The sequence below is a fragment of the Danio aesculapii genome, chromosome 7 (genome assembly GCF_903798145.1).
Source record: "Danio aesculapii chromosome 7, fDanAes4.1, whole genome shotgun sequence".
Classification (NCBI taxonomy): Eukaryota; Metazoa; Chordata; class Actinopteri; order Cypriniformes; family Danionidae; genus Danio; species Danio aesculapii.
In genome coordinates, this window is record NC_079441.1 from 8,048,721 (window position 1) to 8,062,779 (window position 14,059).

The window sequence follows — 14,059 nt, forward strand, 5'->3', positions numbered from 1 at the left end:
GAAAGTGTTCCTCAATATGTTTTCATCGAAGTTGTTCACAATACTTCTCCATCCACAGAGTTTATAATGTAGTCAAACGTTTACAAATACAAGCGCAGCCGTTTAGAGCTCGTTTCTGGTTAATGATGTCAGAGTTTACCGGTATTTTGGAATGGATGTGTGAACGATTCTTCCGGAAAAATTCTGTATCATCCTTGCCTGTGTGAACAGCGCTTTTTTTAATGTACCGGTAAAGCCGTTCCAGAAACTTTCTGGATATTTACACGTATCACTGTGTGAAAGGAACTACTAATAAAATTAAATGTTGCATTTTTTGCGTTTTGTATTTGTAAAACGAATAATACAGGGCGGTAAGATGCTGCCGATGGCTTGTTTCTTTTCGCGTAAGCTGGCCACTTGCCCATGTGTGGACTGCTTTACCGCTATTACAAGTTTGCCCAGTAGCTCACCGCATACGTCAGCAGACTTGAGACACAGAGTGGACTTGACCACAACAACAGGGTTCAAGTCTGGCGAAGAACAGTATTAGAAAGCAGGTAAGACAAAAACAAAAGCCAAAAAAATTATAATCAATTAAATAACGGTGAGAATGTGGTAAGATCGGAAAACGTAGTAAAAATCAGGCGGCCGCGAGAGCTTTTCTTTTTCTGGATTGCTTTTGAAAACACTGTCGGTTGGGTTTAGGGAAGGGGGTAATCGGGTCAATATGTGCTTTTGAAAACACTATTAGTTGGGTTTAGGGAAGTGGATGGGCGGGGGGATCGGTCGGTCAGTCAATCAGTCAGTCGACAGCTGCCTCTGGTGGATTTACACGAGAAGAGCAGGCGTGAATGGCACCAGCGAGAAAAAAGTGTACACAGCTGCCTCTGGTGGATTTGTGAAAACAAAAACTGCAAAATAAACGTATCTGTTTTATTTAAGATCATTTATCATTAATATTTTTCTTTAGACCCGTAAAGCCCTCCAGAATGTGACAGATTGATTAGCTGTGGGTTCTAGAACAGTCATCTGAAGTGTTGTCATACAGTGTTATGCTGGAGTTCATCAATAGTCTTGCATTTACTAACACACACTATATCTGAAGTGTTTGGAAGTAATCTGCGTTTTCCTCCTGTAGAAAAACGTCATAAGAACAATGTTTAGTGGCTCAATGTATTACTACAGTGTTTTTAAAAGTCTAAACACTGTACTGATATAGTGTACAGCCAAGCACATGTGGTCAGAACACAAACGAGTCGCAGGTAATAAAGTATCAAGCGTTTCTCCCAAAGTAAAGTCTGTCTGCCAGGTCTAAGCAAAGTGCCAGCAGGTGTCTGTACCTCCGCTCACTCTCTGCCTCTTTGCCCTTGTTTGGTATCCTGCCGTGGGTGCGATGACGCACGAACAAAATGGCGACGGTTGGCCGCGCCTACTTGTAGCTTCTTTTGCAGTGTTCAGAAACCTATGGGTGATGTCACGGATACTACGTCCATATATTTTACAGTCTATGGTGGGATGTGGGGGGCACTGTTAGTAACTGAAGATCCACCCATTGTCTGAACTCTTGAAATTTTTAGTGTATATGATCCTAAAGATCTGAGTGATCTATTAGGTTTGTATAAAATAAGACTTTCTCCAGAAGAAAAAATATTATAGGAAATGCTGTGAAAAATTCCTTGCTCTGTTAAACATCATTTGGAAAACATTTAAAATAAAAAATCACAGGAGGGCTAATCATTTTGACTTCAACTGTATATGCCATCTTTATTGTGTGAACTTTTACAGCATGTGGATTCACATAAAACGTGCATGACGCAGATGAATAGGCGGTCGCTGAAAGGCTGAGAGGAGCTAGCATAAAAGAGACGTCTGAAACAGGATAAATAAGGCAATTTGGTGGCCGTCCTGCCACCTTTCAAATGTTGCTGTCGGTGAGATTGGAAAATGTGATTGAGTTTGTGAGGTAAAGCAGTGTGGTGAATGGACGACTGCCTGCCTGAAGTTGAAAACACAAACTTGTCAGACAGACTGGGAATATACTGTCCCTCTCAGTGGGTAATAAAGTCTCTGAGGAAAGGAAAGACTATCGTGGAGGGTTTTGATCAAAGGTTTAGTATTTTTTTAAATTCATTTATCAATTCATTTATTTTCGATCGGCTTAGTCCCTTATTTATCAGGGGTCATCACAGCCGAATGAACCGTCAACTATTCCAGCATATGTTTTTTACAGCGGATACCCTTCCAGCAGCAACCCAGTACTGGGAAACACTCATACACACTCATTCACACACACTTATGAACTACAGCCAATTTACGTCATCCAATTTACCTATAACGCATGTGTTTGGACTGTGTGGGAAACCGGAGCACCCGGAGGAAACCCACGTCAACACAGGGAGAACATGCAAACTCCACACTGAAATGACAACTTGTCCAGCTGAGACTCGAATCAGCGACCTTCTTGCTGTGAGGTGACAGTGGTAACCACTGAGCCACCGTTTTTTTGTTCAAATTTATTTTTTATTTTAATCCAATAAATTAATTTTAAAATGTCAATTTTTCACATTTAAATTTAATGAAGTTGGGCTGTTGGGTAGCAGAAAGAGTGGAGAGGTGAAGATCGAACCAGCGACCTTCTTGCTGTGAGGCGAACGTGCTACCCACTACGCCACCACGTCGCTTTATTCATTTATATTTATTTATTTATTTACTTATTTATTTATTCATATGTCATTTATTTTATTTATTTGTTTATTCAAATTTTGTTCATTTATTTTATTTTTTTTTTTTTTATGTAATTTAATTAATTAAAGTAATTTATTTTACTTATTTATTTATTCAGATGCTATTTATTTATTTTATTTATTTTATTTATTTTATTTATTTCATTATTTATTTATTCATATTTTATTTTATTTATTTATTTTATTTAGTTATTTATTTATTCATGTTTTATTTTATTTTATTTTATTTTATTTTATTTTATTTTATTTTATTTTATTTTATTTTATTCTGTTAACCCAACGGTTACATCTTGTGTGATTTCATCTCTAGGTTTACACATTTTTTTAGCATGAGTAAAGACAAAAAATTAATAATTTCCAGTTTAGAAATATAATCATAACCATTTTAGTGAAAAGTTTCTTTGCTAAAACATTGAAATCAAAGAAACGAAAACATTCACAAATGATGTTTGACATTATAATGAAATTTCAGCTTATTGTTGACAGAGTTTATCACATAAAATTGTTAAGATCTTTCTAAAAACCCATGTGACATTTACTGATGCTTGTTTGTTTTCAGGACCAATCTTAGTATAAGCGTAATTCAAAAATAAATACATAGTTTGCTCTAGATTTTATTTTACTGCTGTTAAAAACAGGCCATTAGAATATGGCGTGGGTTTCCTGCAGTTGTTCCGGTTTCCTCCACAGTCCAAACACATGCGCTATAGGTGAATTGAATAAGCTAAATTGTCCTTTGTGAATGAGTGTGTGTGAATGTGAGAGTGTATGGGTGTTTCCCAGTTCTGGGTTGCGGCTGGAAGGGCATCCGCTGCGTATAACATATGCTGGAATAGTTGGCGATTCATTCCACTGTGGCGACCTCTGAAATAGTGCTGAAGGAAAACAAGTGAATTAATCAAATTTATTAGTTCAATTTAGTTTAAAGTACTGTATGTAATACAAATAGTTGGAAATTTTGCAATCAGAATACATACATGTTAAATATTTTTTGAGTGTAGGTCAAAGCTGTACAATTCGTGTTTTTTTATTTGTCATTCATATTTTTGCTTTGGTCATGCAAATTTGAATTGTATCACATACAGTATATGCATTGACGCATAAGCTTTTATTTAAAGCACAAGACTCAATCTCAATTCCTGGAGGGCCGCAGCTCTGCACAGTTTTGCTCCAACCCTAATCAAACACAGCTGATCCAACTAATCAATGCGTTCAAGACTACTAGAGACTATTAACTAGGTGTGAGTTGGAGCTGGTTGAAGCTAAACTATGTAGAGCTGCGGCCCTCCAGGAATTGAGTTTGAGACCATTGATGTAAAGTTTCAAACTGGATTCCTGGAGGGCTGCAGCTCTGCACAGTTTTGCTCCAACCCTAATCAAACACAGGTGCTTCAAATAATCAAGGTGTTCGAGACTGCTAGATACTAACCAGGCGTGAGTTAGAGGTGGTTGAAGCTAAACTATGCAGAGCTGTGGCCCTCCAGGAATTGAGTTTGAGATCTAAAGTGACTTACACTGTATTGAAATGATCCCCTGGGAATGGTAGTGATGGTCTTAGCCTTTACTGTTTGTACTGCAGGAATGATATACTGTTTCATAACACATGCAGATGAATCTCCTCCGTTCTGTTATTTCAGCACCTGATGTGCGCAGGTCTTTGGTGTTTAGTGGAAGGAGACACATCATGCAAGACCAAACTAGATCCTCCGCTGGACGGCACAGAATGTGGAGCTGATAAGGTAACCAGATTATCTGTAACATTATGGAAGTGGACAATACTACAGTGGTATTAGCAGACAGTAATGTGGGTGAAGGAGCTGCGCAGCAGGTCAGAAGACTGTCAGACTGTTTCATTTATTATAATGAGAGAAATTTGCAGATGTGGGTGCAAGGTGTTATAAAGCAGATAAATGTGAGAGGGACGACCAGCTGGAATTCAGTGTGCACATACTGTACTCTAAGGACATCCAAGATGTAGATTTTCGTTCATTAAGGCCCGTGCACAACGGGACGCTTTTTGCTCGCATTTTCCGTCAACGTTTAATACCTCGTGACTAAATAAAGGGCGCCAATGTGATCGTGCACACCAACGAACAAAACGCGAGGCGTAAAAGTGTCATTTTTTAAGAAACGCCTCATGTTTTTTTGGTTTCGCACCATGTTAAAACCTTCTCCACCAATCAGATTGGCACGTTTGTTCACATGCGCGGAGCAGCTGAAGTTACAGTAAACAGCATTTGGAGGCGCTCAAGCGCAAAACTGTCAATGCGAGTGCACATTGATGAAGATGCCCAGAGGCGATATGAACGTGGAGCTGCTTATTGCACTGGTGAACAATAATCATTTCTTCATGGCTAGAGCTGAAGCTGCTACTTGAACCATCCATAGCAACAAGCGTGTCAACTTTCTGTCGTCTTCTGTGTTACAAGCAGGTGTCAGAAGCTTAAAGTTGTGTAGCGCCATCTAACGTCAAAGAGTGATTTTGCATACTCTTCTGCTAGCCACCAGTGAAAATCGCTTGGGTTTGAATCCGGAAAAACGTTTGAATCTGGAAAAACGAAAAGCGTCCCGGTGTGTACGTGTAACGAATGTGGTAGATTATCATTCATCCGTCCACCAGAGGGAGCTCTCTCCCAAATATTGACTGGGTACTTCCTCTCTGCTACTTCCTGGTAGCCACCATATGTAAGCACACTGTTTATGTCTGTTCTTTGCGAAGATTTGCCAGTTCCACTGCCTTACCAAGCGGCTCCCTCACAGTACGAGCCTTTAGAATATTAAAATCTGCATGAAATCAAAATATGTTGATTTTAGAATACATTATTAGTCTAAAGGTTCATACATGCCGGGTAGCTTTTCGTTTGCGTTTATCATCAGCGTTTTTCAAGACGTTTTTTCGGATTCAAACCCAAGCGATTTTCACTGGTGTCGAGCAGAAGAGAATGCAAAATCCTTGAAGTTAGATGGCGCTACACAACTTTAAGCTTCTGACACCACTTGTAACACAGAAGAAGAAGACAGAAAGTTGACAGGCTTGTTGTTGAAGTTACTGGCGATTCGAACAAGCATGGACGGTTCAAGAAGCCGCTTCAGTTCTAGCGATGAAGAAATGATTATTTTTCACCAGTGCAATAAGCAGCTCCACGTTCATATTGCCTCTGGGCATCTTCTTCAATGTGCGCTCGCCTCCAAGTGTTGTTTGCTGTAACTTCAGAAGCTCCGTGCACGTGAACAAAAGTGTCAATCTGATTGGTGGAGAAGGTTTTAATGTGGCACGTCAAAACAAAAAAAAAAAATGAGCATGAGGTGTTTCATTACAAATGACGCTTTTACATGTGCCGTTTTGCACGTTGGTGTGCACAATCACGTTGCCGCCCTTTATTTAGTCACGAGGCATTAAACGTTGACAAAAAATGCGAGCAAAAAGCTCCCCGGTGTGCACGGGCCTTAAGGGTGTTTTCACCCCTGTAGATCGATTGTTTTAGGGATTAAAATTGTTACAATGTTGCACTTTGTTCTTGGTGTGGTTCGCTTTCACACGGCAAAGTTTCTAAACGAACCAAAAGAGTTAAAACAGAGCACGTGTGAGTAAACTCTCCTCACATGGTGGTCACGGAGGAGTGGAGAGCATGAGACAGGGACAGATGAGTCTTCGCTGAGGTCCAGCTTCCAGCCTCCGGCGCTTAGACTGCAGCTCAGCACAAGACGTTTGGTCAGTGGAGAAATGGTCGTGCCCAACTGAGTCTGGTTTCTCTCGAGGTTTTTTAATTCTTCACTTTCGCCAATTGGTAAAGTTTTTTCCTCGCCGCTGTCGCCACTAGCTTGCATGGTTCGGGATCTGTAGAGCTGCGCATCGTTGGATTTGCTCTTCAGTGTTTGGACTCTCAGTAGTGATTATTAAACCACACTGAACTGAGCTAAACTGAACTGAACTTAAACACTGAAACTGAACTACACTGTTCCAATTTACTATGATCTTTTATGTGAAGCTGCTTTGACACAATCTACATTGTAAAAGCGCTATACAAATAAAGGTGAATTGAATTGAATCGAACATTACTCAGAGTTTTACGGTTTATTTAGCTGAGTTCCGCTCAGCTGTCATGAAATTTTTTTTATTTAGTTTACGGCAATGAGCAAAAACACATTATAAGCGAAAAGAAGCGCTTTATTTTTGAATGGTGACACCCACAGACATCGTCACCAAGTATAAATCAGAGGTAAGACTTTCTCATTGGCTAAAATTATGCATTATAGGCTTCACATTATAGAGAGAAATAACAGATAATCCAAGACTGCTGTTCGGTCAATTTCTTAACAGATAAACCGCTCTCATTAATAGTTCAGCATGCTTTCACTTTCGTATTTGACATAAAACGCACATTTACCATCTCTCTTCATATAGCCGTATTTATATGCCTATTACATATCCATAATACGCTGTGATATAGCCGGGCTCGGATTGTTTTGCATTCTCACTACAATCGATCTACTCCAGAGTTCGTTTCAATCAAGCCGAAACCACCTCATTCAGGCGATCTCAGGCCGATTGTTTTGGCGCGGACCCGAGCGCGATTGCTGGTTTCACATATGCCAAACGAACCACACTAACTGGGTAAACGAGACAGGTTCCGAAACAAAAGTCTAGGTGTGAAAGCTCCCTTAAAGTCCACATGAACCGGAAACTGCGACCATTTTTTTGTATTGTGACAGTTCCTGGAGAAAAGAAATATTAAATGAGTAAACAGTGGGCGTGGCTTGTTTTTTTTTGTCTATCGCAAGCTGACTGGATGTAGTAAGGTAGGCATTTCATTCAGAAAGATGGGGAATGATGTTTGAGGAGAGTGATTACAACCTAACAGACTCCTCCTGCTCACTAATTCTGTTAGATATTCTGTTCATATATATATATATGCATGTTGTCAACACTGACCATTGGAAGGGCGTAAATAAGTATGTTAGCCACACCCAATACCTCAGTCAGACCTAATCTGAGAATTTAACTGAAAACAAACAGGAAGTACGTTTTGAGATTTTAATTTTAGATTACAAGAGCAAACTTTTTTTCTTAATGACATGCACAGATGAATCACCACATAACTTCGCAATGTTAAGCTAACCGAATCAAATATTTGGTTTTGATTTCGTTTGTGCTTTAATGTGAACAATGGATCTGTGCACGTTAGTCTACTTTGTTTTGGCAATCTTTAAGCATAGTTATAATGATAGTTGCTCTCTGACAGGGCAGTCCTTCTCTGATGATGCCAGTTTCACAGATTGGGTAAAATATGCCTCCAACCGTTAGTTTGCTAGAAGTGAATGACGAGAGGAGGAGCACAAAAATAAAACCATCAATAATCTGTTCCAGTTGGAAATAGTTCATCGTACTGAAAAGTTCATCAGCATTCAAATTAGCTCACTTTTATTCTTTTATGGATATTTATAGATCATATACTTATCTATGTATGAACTGCACATTCTCACCAGAAAAGCAACGTCCGCTCAAATACCGTGCCTACATGAGATTTTCAACTAGTACTTACTATGGACATGGTATACAGTTTAAATTAGGTAATAGATGTTCGTTTAAAATATACGTGTTTATATATTTGTTGTGTGTGTGTTTATTAGTGGTGCCGGGCTGGTGAGTGTGTCAGTAAGACGCCTATCCCGCAGCATGTGGACGGAGACTGGAGTCCCTGGAGCACGTGGAGCATGTGCAGCCGGACGTGTGGCACAGGAGCGCGCTTTCGACAGAGGAAATGCGACAACCCACCGTAAGCCTTTAGCGTCATCTCTCACTCAGTGACTATGTTTACATGGACATCAGTAATCGAATTATTTTACATAATCTGAATAAGATAAATATTACGATTAAAGTGTTTACATGCGTTGCTTTTACATGTTCCGTTCATGTTTCTGTTTTACATGTTATAGCACAGATTTTGAGTAACATCATTATGTCAGCATTCAATGCTAGTTTCCTTTGGCATTTCACGCAATAACAGTTGGGGTTCATCATGGCACCATTTGGGATTTTAGGCATTTCGTTTTTAATTTTCGTTTTTAAAGTTCAGCTATAGTTCATTACTCACACTATGCTTGCAAACAGTTGACGGAAAATTCTCAAGAAACAGGTCACCTCTGCCTTTTTTAATTCACTAACGTTTTGTCCCCACGACAAAGTCACTTCAAAGTCAAGGCACTTCATGATGTCCGTTTCTCCGCATAGTCATCCTTCCCGCTCGCACCAAAAATGTGCTCTTTAGCTTGAAGCCATTCACATTTGTTTGCTGTGTTACAATCTGCTCATTTTCTAGGGGTTTGGAGAGAAGGTAACAAATTTAAAAAGATCAAATAAAATTTGTTTGAATAAAAAAGTTATAATAATAATAAATTAATATTTCATAATGTGTGAACCACCAACTATTCCAGCATATGTTTTACAAAGCGGATGCCCTTCTAGCCGCCACCCAGGATTGGGAAACACCTGTACACTCTCATTCACACACACTACGGACAATTTCGTTCATTCAATTCACCTATAGCGCATGTGTTTGGACTGTGGCGGAAACCGGAGCACCCGGAGGAAATCCACACGAACACGGGGAGAACATGCAAACTCCACACAGAAATGCCAACTGACCCAGCCGGGACTTGAACCAGCAACTTTCATGCTGTGAGGCGACAGTGCTAACCACTGAGCCACCGTGCCACCCCTGTACTTAAAATATAAGGGAAAAAAGAAACTTAGTAAAAGATTTTAAAAAAGAATAGGTTTTATTTACGGCTTAGCAAAGCCAATCTTTTTAAATATTCAGTTTAATAAATAGCTTAAACAAAAAACTTAAATAGCCAAATCGTCAGGAGAGGGTGAGGCCAAAATAACAAATAAAAACAAATAAAAACTTCCTAAATAGTCAAGAATTCGTTAATTCCCTATTTAAAAAAGGGTTAGAACAATCAATTGTGCACTGACACAAAGAACTTATGACCCATATACGTCATTGGACATAAAAGTTGTCAAACGCCTGACAACTTTCGTGTGTGCGTCCTGTCGCAATTTAATTTAATTCATCTTTATTTCTATAGCACTTTTACAATGTAGATCGTGTCAAAGCAGCTTAACATAGAAGTTCTAGTAGATTGAAACTGTGTCAGTCCAGTTTTCAGAGTTGAAGTTCAGTTTACTTCAGTTCAGTGTGGTTTAATTTTCACTGCTGAAAGTGCAAACACTGAAGAGCAAATCTATTGATGCGCAGTCCCAAACCAAGCAAGCCAGTGGGGACAGTGGCGAGTAACTAAACTTCACCGATTGACGAAAGTGAAGAAAAAACCTTAAGAGAAACCAGGCTCAGTTGGGCAGGACCATTTCTCAGTTCTGGCCAAACTTCTTGTGCAGAGCTACAGTCTATGCACCGGAGGCTGAAGAACACTGGACGTCCATTGTGGAGAAGCTTCAGGTCTGAGTAGGTCACCAGAGCGAAAATATGTAGCGAAAATTACTACAAAACGGTAATAGTTTGATTGCGGTGTTTACATGTCTGTACTGCACTTCAATACTGACACTAAAATAGGAATACTCCACATCTTAATTCCATTTCTATTTAGTTCCATTATGACTTTAGGGTCATCAGCCACAGCCATATCACCCTGCAGCCCAAGACCGGTTATTTACTGAAGCTAAGCAGGGGTGAGCCTTGTCAGTACCTGGATTTGAGACCACATGGGAAAACTAGGTTGCTGTTGGAAGTGGTGTTAGAGAAGCCAGCAGGGGGCGCTTAACTTGGGGTCTCTGTGAGTCTTACTGCTCCAGTAAAAGTGAAGGGAACACTATACTATCAGTGGGCGCCGTCTTTTGGATGAGATGTTAAACCGAGGTCCCGACTCTCTGTGGTCATTAAAAAATCCCATGGCACTTCTCGTAAAGGGCAGGGGTGTAACTCCGGTGTCCTGGCCAAAGTCCCTCAATTGGCCCTTATGATCATGGCCTCCCAAGCATCCCCATCCACCGAATTGGCTCTATCACTGTCTCTCCACTTTACCAATAGCTGTTGTGTGGTGAGCGCACTGGCGCCGTTGTTCTGTGGCTGCCGTCGCATCATCCAAATGATCTTGCACACTGGTGGTGATGTGGAGAGACCTCCTTCATGATTGTGAAGTGCTTTGGGTACATGGTCATACACAATAAATGTGCTATATAAATACACATTACATTACATTACATCAAAAATCTATTGTCTTAATCGTGGGAGTATTGGTGTCCATGTAAATGTACTCAATGGCAAAGAAGACAAGTTGTTGGGAAAAAGTGGTCAACATGTCAAGTGTTCAAACCATTCAGTGGCCTTCACTTTTAATTTAATATACAAAAACAGACTAGTATAGTCAACAAACAGGCTGTAACCTAATATTTTTTTTAAAACCTAATATCCGATCCAGAGATGATGTGACTCAACGCAAACACAGTCATTATCCAAACCCACAATGCACCACAATAATCTTGTTTGTGTTTTGGCAGGAACAAGTTTTCCTCTCACTCTCCTCCTTCATCTAATGACGCCGTTTCTCTCAGAGTGTCATTTCTCAATGTCTGACAGCCTGCCAGAGAGCTTGTTATACTGTGTGTGTGTGTGTGTGTGTGTGTGTTTCAAACTTGATATAATAATTCAGCGTTCTCGTTTTATTTCCAGCTCAGAACAGTGTGCAATTTGTGAACGGCGGTCCAAGATGTGCAGTTTTTGTTTTTGGGCGCTCGTAAGGTAATCGCTCTTTTGTGTGCACTACTCCATTGTGGATTGTAAAAAAACTTGGAGCTGCATCAAGCACACCCAAGAGTGAAAAAGGAGGAAAAATAAGGCAGACGTAGAAAGTCGTGTTCTGTTTCTAAGCAGAAGTGAGAAATTAGATTTTCATATAATAAAAAAATAAAACAATGGCTGCAAGAATAGTCTTTGAGTTTTAGACAAGTTTACTTGGAAAAACCCACATTGACTATCCCTGCTCAAAGTTCCAACAAAGACTGTACTTTTTAAAGAGATGGATTTGAGTAGCTTACAATTAGGGATGCATATTGGAAAAAACTAACATTACGATATTTCCAACCCAAGCTCATTGCAGATATGTACCCATGTCTACATTTCTGGGGACAGCAAAATACGTAACCTTAGGTACATCCACTTGTAGTTTTTGTTTTTGCAAATCCACCAGAGGGCGCATTATACAATTCAGCCAACCAAGCCATCTTGCTGTCGATTGACTGACTGAGCAACTGACTGAACGACTGACCCACCCACCCCCTTTCCTACACCAACCGGGAGTGTATTCAAAAGCAATTCACGGCAAGCAACTGGGCAAACTGGTAACACTGGAAAAGTCTATAGCACGAAAAGGAACAGAAGCTGTCAGCGGCATCATACTGCTTCATAGCCTTTGTTTTGCAGACATAATTCAATTCAATTTATGTTTATTTCTATAGCACTGTTACAATGTAGATTGTGTCAAAGCAGCTTAACATTGAAGTTCTAGTAGATTGTCAGTCCAGTTTTTAGAGTTGAAGTTCAGTTTAGTTCAGTTCAGTGTGGTTTAAATTTCACTGATGAAAGTCCAAACACTGAAGCCAAATCCATCAATAAGCAGCTCCATAAATCCCAAACCAAGCAAGCCAGTGGCAACAGTGGCGAGGAACTAAACTTCACCAACTGACGAAAGTAATGGGGAAAATTCCTCAAGAGAAACCTGGCTCAGTTGGGCACAACAATTTCTCCTTTGGCCAAATGTCCTGTGCAGAACTACAGTCTAGTCGCCAGAGGCTGAAGAACCCTGGACGTCCATCGTGGGGAAGCTGCAGGTGTGAGAGGTCACCGGCTGGTATGCATGCTGGCCCACGGAACCAGTGCGGAGACGTGCTGTCACTGGGGACTTTCAGGAATCAGTCTCATGCTCTCCACTCCTCCATGATTGCCACAGCATCTGCTCAGGATACGGCCTGGACCAGGATTATGGAAACCTCAGGAATAATAAAAACAGACTAACATAAGCGTAGATACCGTTCAAATTATAATGTCTTTTGGGAGGTGTTCCCAGCTCCGGGTGCCCTAAATAATGCAAACTGTATTGTGTGTTTATGTGTATGCTAATGCAAAGAGATGTGTCTTTAATCTAGTTTTAAACTGATAGAGTGTGTCTGCTTCCTGAACTGTGCTAGGAAGGCTGTTCCAGAGTTTAGGTGCCAGATATGAGAAAGATCAACAGCCTACAATTGATTTTGATATTCTGGGAATAATCAATTGTCCAGAATTAATTGAGCATAGTGGACGTGAGGGGCTGTAATACACCAGGAGCTTCCTTAAATACTGGGGAGCTAAGCTGTTCAGGGCTTTGTAGGTAGTCAATAAAATGTTACAATTTATACAATATTTAATAGGGAGCCAATGCAATGATGAAAGAACTGGATTAATATGATCATATTTCTTTGTTCTAAAACACTCTAACCAGCTTAAGTTTGTTAATTAGGCCAACAGGGCAAACACGTAGTAACGCATTACAGTAATCTAATCGAGAGGTCATGAAAGCATGAATAAGCCTTTTTTTCTTCTTTAAGACATTGATAGCATATGTCGAAGTTTGGTAACATTTTTAAGATAAAAAATGCAGTTTTACAAATGCTTGAAATCTTTCATAGTCTCCAGAATATTTTATAGTCTCCGGCAATGTAGACAGGGGTACCTATCCACAATGAGCTTGTGTTGCAAAATTTTCTAAATGTCTTATCTGTTTAGGTGCAGCTTCATGTGCAGGTTAGATTTTTAAAATCTGTTGTATTTTATTTACTGCTAATATGCAGTTTGCTAGAAGTGTTGAACTTTTGTAGTGCCCTACTATCCATATTAGTTATATTAGTATAAAAAGGACTTGGATTGCATGTAAAAATGGCTTGACATTATAATGTCAATCCAATATAATATATAAAATATAATGCTTAAAAGTTATTCATATTAAAATTGTAAGTCTGATAAGATATAGCAACAAACTGCAAGGCAGAACACGACTTTTGGCCAAATTTGGGGCTTGTGGCATTAAAGCCCTAAGAGAAGATAGGCTTTATCTTAGAAGACAGAGTAGTTATGATAATATGTTTAAATAGTATAACACATAGGAATTTCAGTGCTTAACCCCTGTGGTCTAAGGTGATTTTGGGGCCCCTGAGATGTTTTGACATGCCCTGACATTTGTGCTTATTTCAGCTACTTATTACATAGTATTGGCCAACATGTATTTTTTTGTATTCAGCACAAACTGTGCTACAATAATATGTGAGAAATATTGATGTACAT

The 14,059-nt window shown here is 39.7% G+C and overlaps 1 protein-coding gene across 2 annotated transcripts in view; it reads left to right on the top strand.

Moving 5' to 3' along the window:
• adamts17 (ADAM metallopeptidase with thrombospondin type 1 motif, 17) overlaps nt 1-14,059 on the top strand; it is a 312,511-nt gene that overhangs the window by 175,642 nt on the left and 122,810 nt on the right. For both annotated transcript variants that reach the window (XM_056461008.1, XM_056461009.1), the window contains exons 11-12: nt 4,361-4,462; nt 8,355-8,500. In XM_056461008.1, the coding sequence (XP_056316983.1) occupies nt 4,361-4,462; nt 8,355-8,500 (248 nt within the window). The remainder of the gene's footprint in view (nt 1-4,360; nt 4,463-8,354; nt 8,501-14,059) is intronic.